We start from the raw sequence: 18,623 nt of genomic DNA on the forward strand, positions 1-18,623 counted from the left end.
AAGTAAGGTGGCAGATTTTCAAGGAATGTTTGTCTGGAGTTCTGCATGACAACGTTCCGATGAGACGAGGGAGGTTTTGGTAGGTTACGGGAACCGTGGTGCACGAAAGCTGCGCTGAACCTAGTCAAAAAGAAAAGGAAAGCGTACAAAAGGTTTAGAGAGCTAGGCGATGATAGGAATCTAGATGAGTATACGGCTTGTAGGAAGGGACTTAAGAAAGAAATTGGGAGAGCCAGAAGGGGTCACGAGAAGGCCTTGGCAGGTAAGATTAAGGAGAACCCTAAGGCGTTCTATAAATATGTGAAGAGTAAAAGGATGAGATGTGAAGGAATAGGACCTATAAAATGTGAAGGTGAGAAAGTCTGTACAGAACCGGAAGAAATAGCAGAGGTGCTTAATGAATATTTTACCTCGGTATTCATGGTGGAAAAAGACCTGGGTGGTTGTACTACAGGATTGAAGTGGACTGAAAAGATTGAGTCTGTGGACATTAAGAAAGAGGATGTGTTGGAAATTTTGAATAGCATCAAGATAGATAAGTCGCCGGGACCGGATGGGATGTACCCCAGGTTACTGTGGGAGGCGAGGGAAGAGATTGCAGAGCCTCTGGCGATGATCTTTGCGTCGTCGATGGCGATGGGAGAGGTTCCGGAGGATTGCGGATGTGGGTTCCCATATTCAAGAAAGGGAATAGGGATAGCCCAGGAAATTACCGACCGGTGAGTCTAACCTCAGTGGTTGGTAAGTTGATGGAGAAGATCCTGAGGGACAGGATTTATGAACATTTAGAGAAGTTTAGTATGCTCAAAAGTAGTCAGCATGGCTTTGTCAAAGGCAAATCGTGCCTTACGAGCCTGGTGGAGTTCTTTGAAAATGTGACTAAACACATTGACGAAAGAAAAGCGGTAGATGTGGTTTACATGGACTTCAGCAAGACGTTCGATAAGGTCCCCCATGTAAGACTTCTCGAGAAAGTGAGAGGGCATGGGATCCAAGGGGCTGTTGCCTTGTGGATCCAGAACTGGCTTGCCTGCAGAAGGCAGAGAGTGGTTGTAGATGGGTCTTTTTCTGAATGGAGGTTGGTCACCAGTGGAGTGCCCCAGGGATCTGTTCTGGGACCCTTGCTGTTTGTCATTTTCATAAACAACCTGGATGAGCAAGTGGAGGGATGGGTTGGTAAGTTTGCCGACAACATGAAGGTTGGTGGTGTTGTGGATAGTTTGGAGGGATATCAGAAGCTGCAGTGTGACATAGGTATGATGCAAGGCTGGGCGGAGAAGTGGCAGATGGACTTCAACCCGGATAAATGCGTAGTGGTCCATTTTGGCAGGTCAAATGGGATGAAGGAGTATAATATCAAGGGTAAGACTCTTAGCAGTGTAGAGGATCAGAAGGACCTTGGAGTCCGGATCCATAGGACTCTTAAATCGGCCTTGCAGGTAGAGGAGGTGGTTAAGAAGGCGCATGGTGTGCTGGCCTTCATCAATCGAGGGATTGAGTTTAGGAGTCAGGAGATAATGATGCAGCTTTATAAGACCCTCGTCAGACCCCACTTAGAGTACTGTGCTCAGTTCTGGTCGACTCATTACAGGAGGGATGTGGAAATTATTGAAAGGCTGCAGAGAAGATTTACAAGGATGTTGCCTGGATTGGTTGGCATGCCTTATGAGGATAGGCTGAGGGAGCTCGGTCTTTTCTCCTTGGAGAGACGAAAGATGAGAGGTGACCTGATAGAGGTGTACAAGATGTTGAGAGGTATAGATCGGGTGGATTTTCGGAGGCTTTTTTCCAGGGCTGAAATGGCTGCTACGAGTGGACACAGGTTTAAGGTGCTGGGGAGTAGGTACAGAGGAGATGTCAGGGGTAAGTTTTTCACTCAGAGGATGGTGGGTGAGTGGAATCGGCTGCCGTCAGTGGTGGTGGAGGCAAACTCGATCGGGTCTTTTAAGAGACTTCTGGATGAGTACATGGAACTTAATAGGATTGAGGGTTATAGGTAAGCCTATATATAAGCCTAGGTAGGTAGGGACATGACCGACGCAACTTGTGGGTCGCAGGGCCTGTTTGTGCTGTATTTTTTCTATGTTCTATGTTCTAAGACTAAAGTTAAGAGCACAGAGAGAAGGCTACTATTCAGGAGAATTTAAGGGGAAAAGTTAAAAAAAAGTGTTCCGAATTAATGAGTTGCAATAACCAGATTTAAAGTGGGAAAGCAGACTTTGGAGGTAAATCAAAAGTTTGATAGAGTTTGGAAATCGATAGCTAAAGCAATTGTGAACAGTTTTTACAACAGCCAAGGCAAAGAAATCATAGAAAGAATCATAGAAATCATAGAAACCCTACAGTACAGAAAGAGGCCATTCGGCCCATCGAGTCTGCACCGACCACAATCCCACCCAGGTCCTACCCCCATATCCCTACATATATTTTACCCACTAATCCCTCTAACCTACGCATCTCAGGACACCAAGGGGCAATTTTAGCCTGGCCAATCAACCTAACCCGCACATCTTTTGAGTGTGGGAGGAAACCGGAGCACCCGGAGGAAACCCACGCAGACACGAGGAGAATGTGCAAACTCCACACAGACAGTGACCCAAGCCGGGAATCGAACTCAGGTCCCTGGAGCTGTGAAGCAGCAGTGCTAACCACTGTGCTACCGTGCCGCCCTAAATCCTAAAGAAGAAGTGGTAAAATTTGAATACTGGATTTGTTGTTCAAAGTGAAACAGAAACTTTGTTCAAAAGAGTCATTTGGAAAACCTGGACTAGTTTCGGAATGTAAACTGCTGATGGAGAGAATTATTATGAAAGAAGATTTTACAGCGTGTGTTTTGTGAATAGAGTTTGGAAACTCTAATGTGACAATCATCTGGGGGGATTCAAGGAGAAATCCAGAGACGTTCACTTGAGGTTCAGAGCGGAAAGTGTATTTGACCAGAGCCACCTTGTGCGTTTAAAGGGACATTTTGTTATTGAGACTGTTGTAGCTCAGATACACTTTATAATCCATGTCAATCTGTGTGTATTTGTTAAGCTAAGGGAGGAGTAAAGGAGTATTGTATCATACTCCAGTGTTTTCATGCTAGATAAAGATTTTTTTCTTGTTGTTAAATCTAATTTGCGGTCTTGTGACTCTGTTCCTCCATGTTTTATAAAAGTCATAAAGGTTATGGTCCTTTGAGGCAGGGTTTTATTCTGAAATCTTCCCGTCCAATTATAGCATCAGCTGGGATTGTAACAGTAGTGTAGGCCGGTAACAGTGATCGTAATATAATTGAATTTTGCATTCAGATTGATGGAGAGAAGAGTGGATCTAAGAATAGTGCTTTAGACTTAAATAAGGGCAATTATGAGGGCATGAAGACAGTGCTGGCTTAAGTGAACTAGGAAATTAGTTTAAGGGATAGGTCAGTAGAGATGCAGTGGTAGACATTTAAGAATGTTTCAGAATACTCAGAAAAGGTACATTCCAGTGAGAAAGACTCTGGGAATGTTGTGTGTTTAACTGAGGAAGTTAAAGAGAACATCAAATTGAAAGAAAAAAATGTATGATTCCACAAAGATGTGTGGCAAATCAGAAAATTAGACAGAATATAAAGAACAACGAAGAATGACTAAAAGATTAATAAAGAGGAAGAAATTAATAAGAAGCACAAGAGAAAGCTTGCGAGGAATGTTTAAACAGAAATTTTCTACAGGTGTTTAAAAAGGAAAAAGAATGGGTAAAGTGAGTGTTGTTCCTCGAGAATGAGGGTGGGATTTTCTGGAGTATCTAGTCCCAGCGAAAAAAATTGATTGTTGCTGGGCCACCGAATCTGCCGCGACAGGGGGTCGGAAAATCCTTGCCTAAGTCTGGGGAATTAATAATGGAAGATAAGGAAATGGCAGATGAATTGAACAGACATTTTGTAATCCCTGAAGAGGATTCAAATGACATCAACAGAAATATTTATGAATCAGGTGATGAAAGGGAGGGAGGAACTTGGAAGTCTCCAAGTCCCGATGGACTTCATCCTCGAGTCTTACATGAAATAGTGGCTGAGATAGAATCATAGAACCACAGAATCCTACAGTGCAGGAGGAGGTCATTCGGCCCATCGAGTCTGCACCGACCACAATCTCACCCAGACCTGTTACCCCACATATTTACCCGACTAATCCCCCTGACACTAAGGGGCAATTTAGCATGGCCAATCCACCTAACCCGCATATCTTTGGACTGTGAGAGGAAACGGGAGCACCTGGAGGAAACCCACGCCAGCACAGGGAGAACGTGCAGACTCCGCACAGACAGTTACCTGAGCTGGGAATTGAGCCAGGGTCCCTGGCGCTGTGAGGCAGCAGTGCTACCACAGTGCTACCCAAATATATAGATAATTGAGATAGTAGATCCATTGGTTTTAATTTTCCTTAGGTTCCGGAAAGGTCCCATCAAATTGGAAAATAGCAAGTATCACTTCTCTTCAGGAGAGGAGGAAGACTAACAGTTGGAAACTACAGGCCAGTTGGCTTAACATCTGTCACAGGCAAATTGCTGGAATCTATTATTAAGATGGTTATAATAGGGTACTTAGAAAATCTCAGCGCAATCAGGCAGAGTCAACATGGTTTTGTGAAAGCGAAGTCGTTTGACCAATTTTTGGAGTTCTTTGAGGAAGTATCAAGCAACATGGATAAAGAGAAACCTGTGGATGTGCTGTACTTCGGTTTCCAGAAGGCATTTGTCAAGGTGTCACATCAAAGGTTACTGTATAAAATAAGAGCTCATGGTATAAGGCATTATCTATAAGCGTGGATAGAGGATTGTTTGGCTAATGGAGTGTAGGCAGAAATAGGTCTTTTTCAGCTTGCCAGGATATGACAAATGGAGGACCACAGGGATCAGTGCTGGGGCCTCAAATAGTTACAATTTATATCAATGACCTGGATAAAGGGACCAAATATAAGGTTGTTAAATTTGCTGTTGACACAAAGGTAGGCAGGAAATTGTTACAAAGAGGTTATGAGAAACCTGCAAAGGTATGTAGATAAATGAGTGGGCAAACATTTGGCAGATGGAGTATAATGAGGGAAAATGTTAATTAGTTTGGCAGAAAGGATGGAATATGGTATATTATTTAAATGGAGAGAGGTTGCAAAACTCTAAGATACAGAGGGGACATGGTATCCTGGCACGTGAATCAGGAAAAATGAGTATACGGTGCAGCAAGATTAGGAAGGCAAATGGAATGTTGGCGTTTATCGCAAGCGGCATGGAATATAAAACAAGGGATGTTTTGCTACGGTTGTGCAGGGTGTTGTTAAGACCATACGTGGAGTGCTGTCTACAACTTTGGTCTTATTGAAGGAAGGTTGTAAATGCATTAAAAGCAGTTCAGAGAAGTTCACTTGACTGATACCTAGGGTAGGGAGGGGTTATCTTCTGAGGAGATGTTGGGCCTGTACCCATTGGAGTTTAGAAGAACCAAAGGTGATCTTATTGAAACATATAGGGCGAGATTCTTCAGCCTCCCAGCTGGTGGGAGATGGCACCTTGTTTGCTAGCAGCGGGAAACCCGCAGGCAGGGGTGCGCTACCGACAGGACTGGAAAATCCCGCTGGCATGAATGGGCAGAGAATATCCTGAGGGGACTTAGAACATAGAACATAGAACATAGAACATTACAGCGCAGAACAGGCCCTTCGGCCCACGATGTTGCACCGACCAGTTAAAAAAAAAAACTGTGACCCTCCAACCTAAACCAATTTCTTTTCGTCCATGAACCTATCTACGGATAGGCTGGATGCTGAAAGGATATTTTCTCTTTTGATAGAAAAATAATTTAAAAACAAGATGTCTCCCATATAAAACAGGGATGAGAAGAATTCATAAATTAAAGACCAATTGGCCGTTAAATGACAGCATGGCAGCCATTCTTCCCATTAGGGATTCCCCAATTCTTACCATGTGACTTTTATGCAGTGGTGGGGTGGGTAGGGAGAGGTGGAATTCTTGTGAATGTATTTTAATAATTCTGTTCCATCTGTCCCTTTTACACTGATTCAATCCCAGTTAATATTAGTGGAGTTGAAATCCCCTAATATGGCTACCTCATTGTTTATGCACTTCTCAGAAATTTGCCTACAGTTTTTTTTCTGTTTCCCTCTGAAGTTTGGGCATCTATAGTATACTTCCAACAGGGTAATTGCCTTTTTCTATTCTGCAATTCAACCAGTATGGCCTCACTTGATGATCTATCTAGACCTCTGTAAGATCACCCCTGATGATCCATCTTCACGGCTGTAATTGCTTCATTAACCAGTATTGCAACCCCACCTCCTATTTTAATCCCTCTATCACATCTGAAACCTCTGTCACCAGGAACACCAGTTACTATGCCTGCCCTTTTGAAGTTATGTTTCAGTAGTAACTATGATATCACACTTCCACATGTCTATGTATGTCCTCAACACATAAGGATCCAGGGTGAGGTAGCCAATTGGATACAAAATTTGCTTGATGACAGAAGAGAGAGGGTGGTTGTAGAGGATTGTTTTTCAAACTGGAGGCCTGTGACCAGCGGTGTGCCTCAGGGATCGGTGCTGGGTCCACTGTTATTTGTCATTTATATTAATGATTTGAATGGGAATTTAGGAGGCAAGGTTAGTAAGCTTGCAGATGACACCAAGATTGGTGGCACAGTGGACAGTGAAGAAGGTTATCTAGAATTGCAACAGGATCTTGATCAATTGGGCCAGTGGGCTGATGAATGGCAGATGGAATTTAATTTAGATAAATGCGAGGTGATGCATTTTGGTAGATCGAACTAGGGCAGGATTTATTCAGTTAATGGTAGAGTGTTGGGGAGAGTTATAGAACAGAGAGATCTAGGGGTACATGTTCATAACTCCTTGAAAGTGGAATCACAGGTGGACAGAGTGGTGAAGAAGGCATTCGGCATGCTTGGTTTCATTGGTCAGAACATTGCACACAGGAGTTGGGATGTCTTGTTGAAGTTATACAAGACATTGGTAAGGCCACACTTGGAATACTGTGTACAGTTCTGGTCACCCTATTATAAAAGGGATATTATTAAACTAGAAAGAGTGCAGAAAAGATTTACTAGGATGCTATCAGGACTTGATCGTTTGAGTTATAAGGAGAGGCTGAGACTGGGACTTTTTTCCCTGGAGCATAGGAGGCTGAGGGGTGATCTTATAGAGGTCTACAAAATAATGAGGAGCATAGATCAGCTAGATAGTCAATATCTTTTCCCAAAGGTAGGGGAGTCTAAAACTAGAGGGCAGAGGTTTAAGGTGAGAGGGGAGAGATACAAAAGGGTCCAGGGGGGCAATCTTTTCACACAGAGGGTGGTGAGTGTCTGGAAAGAGCTGCTAGAGGTAGTAATAGAGGCGGGTACAATTTTGTCTTTTAGAAAGCATTTAGACAGTTACATGGGTACGATTGGTAATGAGAGATATGGGCCAAATGTGGGCAATTGGGACTCGTTTAATGGTAAAAAGTGGGCGGTATGGACAAGTTGGGCTGCAGGGCTTGTTTCCATGTTGTAAACCTCTGTGACTATGACTCAACTGCCTTATTCACTAGATTCCTGGCCTTGAAGTGTAACCCATCTTGCACTGCCAAATATTTTTGCTATTTCTAGTAATTGTTTCCTCTGTCTTTCACACTCTTAATTTTCTACTTTCTATTTCCAGGTGTGCTTCTTTCCCTTCTGAATCTACTCGCAGGTTCCCATGTGCCTGTCAAACTAATCTAAACCCTCCCAACCAGCACTAACAAATCGACCCACAAAGATATTAGTTCCACCTGGATTGAGGTGCAACCTGCCGAGCTTGTACAGGTTCCATCTCCTCTAGTGTTGCGATATTGTGTGCATGTTATCTCATGTAAAGGTGCTCAGCAGAGCAAAGGTTAACATGGGATGGGAGAATAGCACCATCCATGGTATGATGGTTGAAGTTTATTTATTAGTGTCACATGTAGGCTTACATTAACACTGCAATGAAGCTACTGTGAAAATCCACTCGTCACCACACTCTGGCACCTGTTCGGGTACACTGAGGGAGAATTTAACATGGCCAATGCACCTAAACAGCACGTTTTTCGGATTGTGGGAGAAAACCGGAGTACCCAGAGGAAACCCACACAGACACGGGGAGATCATGCAGACTCCACACAGACAGTGACCAAGCCGGGTATCAAACCCGGGACCCTGGCACTATGAGGCAGCAGTGCTAACCACTGTACCACCCATGTATAGAGTCACATGGAAAGAGACTCTGAAAGAACACTCTAGAAGCAGCCAGCCTGCATGTAGACAACTGCTCCATGCATATCAGTAACCTGTGATCTGTAAATAAATACGAACAATAAATGACTCATTTCAAACATAGATGTCGCAAGATCTCCTCATTGAGACATTTAAAAAAAACACATCATAACATCCAGAATCAATTCTAATACCCAAGGGTCTAAAGACCTCCTCCCGAATCATCTCTCCAGACACACAGATAATCTCCTGTTTTTGTATTCACTAGCACATGACACCAGGCATAATGTAGAGATCATTACTTTTGAAATCTTGTTTACCAATATTTTGGGTCCTAAAATCATCTTATTGCTCCTGATCCCTCTTTTGCCAATTGTACCGATGTGGACCATGATCTCTGACAATCCTGGCTCCCCCCCACCCCCCCTCCCCCAGAATGTTCTACATTTGCTCAGTGACATTCTTGACCCTGGCACCAGGGAGGCAACATACCGTGATGGAATCACATCCGCTGTCACGGAAATGCCTGTCTGTCTTGCTAATTATTACATCTTCTATCAATATTGCTTTCCTGATCCTCCTCCTCCACTGCACAGCTGCTGCATCCTTGGTGCTGTGGGCTTGGTTCTGACTATAATCCCCAGAGGAACAATCGCTGTCCTCAGAACTGAAAACCAGTTAGAGAGCAGAGTGCATTTGGGACTCCAGTACTACCTGCCTGGTTCTCCTTGTGTGTGTGTGGAGGCTGCGGGCTGACCACCTCCTAAAACACACGGATGCATTGGAGTGACACCAGCTGCTGTCATCCTAGTGCATCTGCGAGTTTCAGGAGGTGGTTATCCTGCAGCCTTCACACAGACAAGGAGAACTGGGTGGGTAGTGCAAGAGTGTGTCCTGCTCAAGCTCTGAAAACTGGAGCTCAATCTCTTGTAGCTGATGTCAATTCCTACACATGCTTGGCCAATACAAGAAACCAGCTGGAGTTCCAACATGGTATAGGATGTTCACTCCGTGGGACTGTGGTGTCCTGCCACCCCTCTATTTATTAGACAGCAATGTAGAATTACCAGGAAAAAACTCCGGACGTGTCCTTGATCTTGACAAAAAATATTCCCAGGGCAGGGGCTTGGGTGGAGAGAAATTTGTTGAGTGTATTCAGGAGGAATTTCTCATTCAGTATGTGGATGGCCCAACTAGAGAGGGGGCAAAACCTGACATTCTCTTGGGAAATAAGGAGGGGCAGGTGACAGAAGTGTTAGTGAGGGATCACTTTGCGACCAGTGACCATAATTCCATTAGTTTCAAGATAGCTATGGAGAATGATAGGTCTGGCCCAAAACTTAAAATTCTAAACTGGGGAAGGCCAATTTTGATGGTATTAGACAGGAACTTTCAAAAGTTGATTGGGATGGTCTGTTGACAGGCAAAGGGACATCTGGTAAGTGGGAAGCTTTCAAAAGTGTGTTAACCAGGGTTCAGGGTAAGCACATTCCTTTTAGAGTGAATGGCAAGGCTGATAGAAGTAGGGAACCCTGGATGACTCGGGATATTGAGGCCTTGGTCAAAAAGAAGAAGGAGGCATATGACATGCATAGGCAGCTGGAATCAAGTGGATCCCTTGAAGAGTATAGAGGTTGTCGGTGTTAAGAGAGAAATCAGGAGGTCAAAAAGGGGACATTAGATTGCTTTAGCAGATAAGGCAAAGAAGAATCCAAAGAGCTTCTTCAAATGCATAAAAGGGCAAAGAGTAACTAGGGAAAGAGTAGGGCCTCTTAAGGATCAACAAAGTCATCTATGTGCAAATCCACAAGAGATGGGTGAGATCCGTGCGCAGGTACAACAGGCAGTAAAGACAAATGGTATGTTGGCCTTCATATTGAGAGGATTTGAGTATAGTCATAGCGATGTTTTGCTGCAATTGTTTAGGGTGTTGGTGTGGCCACATCTGGAATATTGTGTGCAGTTTTGGTGTCCTTAGGAAGGATGTCCTTGCTATAGAGGGAGTATAGCGAAGGTTTACCAGGCAGGTTTGTCATATGAGGAGAGACTAAGTCGGTTAGGATTATATTCACTGGAGTTTAGAAGAATGAGAGGGAATCTCATAGAAACTTATAAAATTCTAATCGGGTTAGACAGGGTAAATTCAGAAAGAATGTGAGAAGAAATTTCACCACCCTCTGGGTGGTGAATGTGTGGAATTCACTACCACAGAATGTAGTTGAGGCCAAAATGTTGCCTGATTTCAAGAAGAAATTAGATATAGCTCTTGGGGCTAAAGTGATCGAGGGATATGGGGGGAAGAGGGGATTAGGATATTGAATTTGATGATCAGTCATGATCAAAATGTATGGCGGAGTAGCCCCGAAGGATCGAATGGCCTTCTCCTGTCTTCTCGTTCTGAAAACATTTACATCTTTATCAGAAATATTGAACCATCTCGGCTGAGATCGGCAGCATTTGCCAGTCTTCAGAAAGTTTGATTCACTCCACATGATAGCAAGAAATGGCTGAACACACTGGGTACAGCCAAGGCTATGGGCCCTTACAACAGTCTAGTTTTTGGAAAACTTGTGCTTGAACTAGCTGTGCCTCGAACCAAGCTATTCCAGTACAGTTACAACAATGGCATCTATCAAACAGTGTAAAAAATGACAACATTGAAAAGTGCCCAGTCTACCTCAAATTACCCCGGAATGGTAAAGTACCTCAAAAATTCGAGCAAATGGCGAAGCTAGCTGTTTCACACTGTTGCTATGTGACAACACAAGTGATACTTTCCACAAACAGGATGCTGCCATCAAGCCAAAAAGACATTCTGCCTATCACAGAAATGAGTGATGTGGCAAATGAATTTCAATGCCAGTGAACTGCCAGGTGTATAGGCTGTGCATCCCATTGACCAGAGGCAGATCATTATCAAACAGCACATCCTTTTGACTGTTCACAATAGGAAGAGTACTAACTGTACTTAAACAACCTGTGCTTGCAAAACTCAGAATGTAACGTCTGATGTTGAATGTGATTCCTCGATTGGGCAGTACTTGCTGAGCAATTCCGAGTATGCTAAGAATGGCACTAACAACCGATTTAATATCGTCAGTCAGGCACGTAACAAAGCTCACTTAAGCTTGTTCGAAGCTACTTGTATTCATATGCAGGGACGGGTCCAATGCAAGCAAAAGGAATATACCCAGACATTGTACCTTTTGAATAAACAAAAGCATGGGGGACAATGGCAATCAACCAATCAGAACTGACTTGCCAACCAATCAGCGCCTCTTTTCTCACACAGTTTAAGTTGTTGTTCCCTTTGAAATCTGGCGATTTTGCATTTGTCATGATGAGTACAAGACAAAAAGTTTCAGCAACATTTGTTTTTTTCAGCAATACTCAAGTTCTGTACTATCAAACGACTATTAGTGACAAAAGAGGTTAATGTATTCAGATCAAATTATTTGAATCATTATTTGAACAAAGGTATTGACTATATTGTTAAATGGGTTAGTCTTTGTTAAAATAACAAACAGATTAAGTCATTAACTTCATCTGAATACTTAAGCATAAGGTTATTAATATTGCACGATGTGATTTCAACCATTCATGTCGAATGTGAGTCATAGTCATTCATTAAAAGATGCTGTTCAACGGTGGGATTCTTCAACGCTTTGTTTTTCTAGAAGATGAATTTTCAATGCTAGTCAATGAAGGATGAGAGATGGGTCGAAGCAAGGTTCTTCCCTACCTGAGTGGAGAAAACTGGTGGCAAGATCCACTTTGGCTGAGCTTGTGTCCCATCGAATAATTCGTGACAGATTAGCATTGAGGTCTAGTAGTCGCTATCTATCTGCCCCTTTGTTGCAACAAATTATATCCAAGAACAGACAAAGATTCAGAGTTTGCTTCAGCTTGTTTGTAGCATACTGTTATTTGACAAAGATTACCTAGTTTTATTCCCTACTCTTCAACATTCTGCTTTCGGGTTGTTGGGGAAAAAATAGTCATTTATGGTTAGCATTTAGATTGCTAAGGAGATGGCAATGTTAAAGAATTGAAGTGCATTCTTAAAAGATGCAAGGATTTTGTAAAACAAATTTAGCACAAATATTATGGGGGCGATTCTCAAAACAATTGGCAGCATGGTGGCACAGTGGTTAGCACTGCTGCTTCACAGCTCCAGGGACCTGGGTTCAATTCCTGGCTTGGGTCACTGTCTGTGTGGAGTTTGCACATTCTCCTCGTGTCTGCGTGGGTTTCCTCCGGGTGCTCCGGTTTCCTCCCACATTCCAAAGATGTGTGGGCTAGGTTGATTGGCCATTCTAAATTGCCCCTTAGTGTCCCGGGATGCGTAGGTTAGAGGGATTAGCAGGTAAATGTTTAGGGATATGGGGAGTAGGGCCTGGGTGGGATTGTGGTCGGTGCAGACTTGATGGGCCGAATGGCCTGTTTCTGCACTGTAGGGTTTCTATGATATTCTTTCTATGAAAATTCTCAGTGCTGAATTGGCGGGAAAAATGGTGTAATTCACGATTTTCTTTCAGTGGGAGTTCAGATTCAAATCTCCCACACTCTGTGCAATGCAGAGGTCACAATTGTGAATATCATTAAAAGATCAGGGGGCGGGGCCTATTCACACCGGAAGCTGACATTTCTGGAACTCTGCGCATGTGCAGTGGTGATGTGGAGATGCCGGCGTTGGACTGGGGTAAACACAGTAAGAAGTTTAACAACACCAGGTTAAAGTCCAACAGGTTTATTTGGTAGCAAAAGCCACACAAGCTTTCGAGGCTCTGAGCCCCTTCTTCAGGTGAGTGGGAATTCTGTTCACAAACAGAACTTATAAAGACACAGACTCAATTTACATGAATAATGGTTGGAATGCGAATACTTACAACTAATCCAGTCTTTAAGAAACAAAACAATGGGAGTGGAGAGAGCATCAAGACAGGCTAAAAAGATGTGTATTGTCTCCAGACAAGACAGCCAGTGAAACTCTGCAGGTCCACGCAACTGTGGGAGTTACAAATAGTCTATAGCGCATCTCCATTAAGGACGGTCACCTCAGCACCTCACTGTACCGCAAGCCCACGGATAACCTCACGATGCTCCACTTCTCCAGCTTCCACCCTAAACACGTTAAAGAAGCCATCCCCTACGGACAAGCCCTCCGTATACACAGGATCCGCTCGGATGAGGAGGATCGCAACAGACACCTCCAGACGCTGAAAGATGCCCTCATAAGAACAGGATATGGCGCTAGACTCATTGATCAACAGTTCCAACGCGCCACAGCGAAAAACCGCACCGACCTCCTCAGAAGACAAACACGGGACACAGTGGACAGAGTACCCTTCGTCGTCCAGTACTTCCCCGGAGCGGAGAAGCTACGGCATCTCCTCCGGAGCCTTCAACATGTCATTGATGAAGACGAACATCTCGCCAAGGCCATCCCCACACCCCCACTTCTTGCCTTCAAACAACCGCACAACCTCAAACAGACCATTGTCCGCAGCAAACTACCCAGCCTTCAGGAGAACAGTGACCAAGACACCACACAACCCTGCCACAGCAACCTCTGCAAGACGTGCCGGATCATCGACACAGATGCCATCATCTCACGTGAGAACACCATCCACCAGGTACACGGTACATACTCTTGCAACTCGGCCAACGTTGTCTACCTGATACACTGCAAGAAAGGATGTCCCGAGGCATGGTACATTGGGGAAACTATGCAGACGCTGCGACAACGGATGAATGAATACCGCTCGACAATCACCAGGCAAGACTGTTCTCTTCCTGTTGGGGAGCACTTCAGCGGTCACGGGAATTCGGCCTCTGATATTCGGGTAAGCGTTCTCCAAGGCGGCCTTCGCGACACACGACAGCGCAGAGTCGCTGAGCAGAAACTGATAGCCAAGTTCCGCACACACAAGGACGGCCTCAACCGGGATATTGGGTTTATGTCACACTATTTGTAACTCCCACAGTTGCGTGGACCTGCAGAGTTTCACTGGCTGTCTTGTCTGGAGACAATACACATCTTTTTAGCCTGTCTTGATGCTCTCTCCACTCCCATTGTTTTGTTTCTTAAAGACTGGATTAGTTGTAAGTATTCGCATTCCAACCATTATTCATGTAAATTGAGTCTGTGTCTTTATAAGTTCTGTTTATGTGCAGTGGCCCAGAACTGTCAGCCTGCAGTTTGCTAGCCAGCCCAGGACATTCGCAGTGCTGCCCACTCCCCACCCAGCCCCCCAACGCCCCGATCATGGCCCTTACAAGCATTCCTGGGCCAGCCCCAACTCGGCCAGTCCCGACTTCCCCACCCGACTGTGCCCCGATCTCCAGCACTCTTTCCCACTACCTCTGCCCCCCCAGCAGTGACGATTCCACCCCAGCAGACCCCCTTCCCACGGGAGGCAGACCACCCCCCCCCAGCAGACCACCCCCTCCCCCACATGCCCGCCCCGATCGCTGGCCTCCCACCAGCCCCGACCGATCCCCATGCAGAGTGACAGCAGGATTCCCCCACCGATCACCCCTAAGCCACGCCCACATTCAGCCCTGCCCCCCTTGGCACTGTCTGATGCCTGGTGGGCAGTGCCAGGCAGCACAGTTTGGCACTGCCAGGGTGCCCATGCCCAGGGGGCCAATTGCTCCCCCTTCACTCCAGCAGGGTCTCCCACTAGTTTCCTGAAAATAGGGAGCTACTCAAAACCTCACTGGAGTGAAATTGTACTGGTGGGTGGGAAATGCTATCGGGTCCAGAAAATTCAGTCCTGGGCCCAATAATCACATTTAAATAACATTAAAAATAGATTAAAATTACTTACCTGGTCTTCCCGGCGGTTTCCAGCATGGTCTCGAGCGCGCCTGCTTTCCGTCGCTGGGAGACATGCGTGCGTCGGGAATGCATGTGCGAATCTCGCGAATCAGCGCACGTATCTCCCAACCTGACCCACCAAAAAATTAGTGGGCTGGAATGGGAGAATTGCCCTCTATGTCTCTCTTAGATTTACACTGCCTGCTTTCTTCTAATAGTTTTGTCTCATCTGTGTAAAACTTGTACTGGGCAGGGAGGTTAGAAATCTATTAGGGCTCTCCCCTCAATGGTTTATTGACCTGAGGAGTTTAAAGATATAACTAGGAAGGACCCAGATTCAACCCGAGCATATGCTGAATTTGCTGCTCTCAACCACAGCACTGGTAGGGGCACTTATTGGCCTGAGCACTCCTGGATTAAAGAGTGGCAAAACAGTTAAAGTTACTGGTCCTGATCATTATCCAACGACGCCCGATGGAAGTGTTTGTGTTTGGATGCTGATGAGGACAGCACAGTGTTTGTCTGTGAACCACCACCCCTCTCAATGACGGTGAAACCCCCTGCTTCCGCTCAGGGTAAATGTGAATAATGACCATTAGAGTGAGGCCCTGGAGAGCACCCTGTGCCCACTGAGCCATATCCTTAGCCAAGGAGTCAGTTCCTTCAAGAAGGAGGAGTGGAGGAAACCGGTGAGTAAGGAGAAAAATATGTAAGGAGGGGGGAAAAAAAGCATTGCAGAGCTCAAACTCTGCCTTTTAGACATGTCTAAAAATGTGACTGGTTTCTGGTGATTGGAAACACATTTCAGAGTTACTGACATTCAGATTCAGAATACTTCAGGCTGTTATGAGCTGTGCTGCCATGCAGGCAATCCCTTTGTAATTCATTATAAGTGCCTTTGAAAATGTCTGTTTTACTTGTATTTGTTATACATGGTAATGCAAAGCACACACTTATTATATTGCAAATACTGCTTTGTTAAATCTAATACAGAAAACAAAAATGTTTCCAAACTGTAATCGCCTATATTAAAAAAATTCAGTGTGCCATTTTTTTAAAGACAATGTCACGCTTATTTTATGTTTCTTTTGTTTAGGAATGTAAATTACATCACAAGCTGGCTGAGCATGATGGGGCCAGTAGTGGGACTTGATGTGCCGTTGAGCTATGCCACAGCTGTGTCACAGGGCATTTTCGACCCAAAATTGAAAAAAGTATGCGTGTACAATGCATTTATTTTCCACAATGAGCTTTCAGTTTAACAGTGTTTTAGCAGAAGCGAATATGTGGAGCAGTGAGTTGGAGAAAAGGAATAAAATAAAAGGAATAAGAAGGGTGTTTTTCATTGTTGTAGGGGATGTTTGCGATGAGAAATATCAATATTACAGTTCTTTGGTATGTAGATGCTCCAGTTATCAACAATCCCACTTAGCTTGTAAATTTTTAATGCTGTATGTTTTGTCCATGAGGAACAAGGAAGTGGCGGCTTTCTTGGAGAAAGAAAAGTGGAAATGTTTTCGAAAGCAAAGAGATGGTGATCCAATTAAGAGTCATGGGATTGAATGTATATGAGCATGTAATTATTTTAGGTTGATCAAAAGGGGTTTGCTTTCTCACTGTTAGATAGTAGGGATTTCCTAATAATGCTCATATTGATAAATCTTAAAATGCATTAACATATATGTTTACTATGCCAGGCCATTAGTTCAACATAAAACATTTCAATTTCTTGTTTAATATAAATGGAAGGTTATTTTGGATACATAAAATTAATATTAATTTGGTGTGCACAACATTCTACTCTTAACTACAAATCGCTGGTGCTATCTTGATGGGTTGAATGTCCTTCTTATCATGCTGGAACCTTTTATGGTTCTATGAATACAAATATAGCTGAGGGACTTGCCTAACTTAAAATCCAGCTCTTAGGTTTTCTGCAGGGGACAAGTTCCAGCAAACATCATCTCAGTAGGTGGTCCGTTCCCACCTCATTCCAGTGGTGGGTCACTCGAGGCACAGAGATTGGTAAACTTAAATGTGTGCAGACCATCATACACTCCTAACTAAGGGAAATCATGTGTGGGGAGGAACCAGGAAAATTACACACAAAGAAAAGTAAGATTTTCTATTCTCTTTTTTTTCCAGGGAATGATTGAAGTGGATAAATAAAAAAATCCAGTTGCTATTTGAGAAAAAAGCCACCACTGAATTCTATGAAGATAAACAACAATCTTTCTCCAAAATTAAACCAACAGCTTCTTACTTGCACTGTCGAGATTTGTTCTCAGTATCTTAATCACCCTGTGATTAGTCTGTGTGCTAATGAAGAAAACTTATCTTTGACTTGTGGTACAGTAAGGTTTTAATAGTTAACAAAAGCATCTGTGTGCTCTGAGCTTTAAGATTTTTTTTAAACACTGTGGCAGCAAAAGCTAATGTGGACATGTGTGCTGAAGTGTAGCAGAATGCACTTAGCACCAAAAGGAAGACACATTTTCAACAGAAATCTTGAGATGATTTGGACATGATGGAATTAAATTAAAACTGAAAATAAATGAGATCATCATGAGAAGGGGAAAAACAGCAAATTTTTTGTTAATGAACGTTATTAATGTGCTGTACTGGGGAATGATACCGGGAAGTTCCCTTAAACCCGTTTCTTTTCTCTATGTAGCTGTCACAAAGATTCAAACACATGGATGGATGCATTTTGTTTTGAACGTATAGTTTACATTTTCTTTGTTTTTTTGGAAGCGTCTTAGTGTCTGCAAATCTAGCTTTATGTTGACACATATTGTGCAAAAGAAATAAGTGAAAATAAGGTATTATAGAAGCTGCGACTGAATAGCTCAAATCAGAATGGAAATACAATGGAGCCCTCTTCAGGTCAACTTAAGTTACCTCCAGAAATGCCTAGAGTTGGCAATTTGAAAATAAATATCATTATATTTATTAACATAAGTTAATATTATGAAGTTTAACAATGGAATATTCTTGGAGATTTTTTTTCATGTATTTGTACTTACTAACTTGGTTTTCTTTCCAATGTTTAATTTGTTTTGTACATACTCAAGCAATAAACAATTACTTGAGATACTGTTTACGTTTTTAATTCACTGCTTTTACATTTGCTTAACCTTGTCTGGTTATATTCCAGTTACAGTTTTAAGGTTAAGGATGCACTTTTGAATATTAGCACAACAAATGCACTTGACTGCCTTTTAAACTAAAAAAAAACCCAGAAGTATTCCTGGAAAACCTATTAATTCCTTTCATGCTGTGAATCAGTCATTAAAATAACAATGTACAAAAGTTTAAAATTCTGAAACTGTATTACTTTAATTTCCTTGCACTTCTATTTGGCATTTTTTCAACAGAGCACAGAAGATGTAGCCAATTGAGTGCACGTGTCCTGCATACATTTTAGATAAATATAAATCTGGTGCCCACGAAAGGAATAGTGACGGGCAGATGCTGAGACCATGTTGAACGTAATTTTGCAAGTCTAGCTTATCAGCTATTGCA

The 18,623-nt window shown here is 43.4% G+C and overlaps 1 protein-coding gene across 11 annotated transcripts in view; it reads left to right on the top strand.

The window, feature by feature from the left end:
• The window catches only part of atg10 (ATG10 autophagy related 10 homolog (S. cerevisiae)), a 264,975-nt gene extending 246,777 nt beyond the window's left edge, over positions 1-18,198 (top strand). For 9 of the 11 annotated variants that reach the window (XM_078214834.1, XM_078214831.1, XM_078214837.1 and 6 more), the window contains 2 exons: positions 16,195-16,312; positions 17,244-18,197. In XM_078214834.1, coding sequence (XP_078070960.1) covers positions 16,195-16,312; positions 17,244-17,267 — 142 coding nt within the window. In that variant the 3' untranslated portion in view covers positions 17,268-18,197. Of the gene's footprint in view, positions 1-16,194; positions 16,313-17,243 lie in introns of all 11 variants that reach the window. The other 2 variants (XM_078214835.1, XM_078214836.1) reach the window with 2 other exon arrangements.
• The last annotated feature ends 425 nt before the right edge of the window (positions 18,199-18,623 follow it).

The sequence above is a fragment of the Mustelus asterias genome, chromosome 6 (assembly GCF_964213995.1).
Source record: "Mustelus asterias chromosome 6, sMusAst1.hap1.1, whole genome shotgun sequence".
In the NCBI taxonomy this organism is placed as follows: domain Eukaryota; kingdom Metazoa; phylum Chordata; class Chondrichthyes; order Carcharhiniformes; family Triakidae; genus Mustelus; species Mustelus asterias.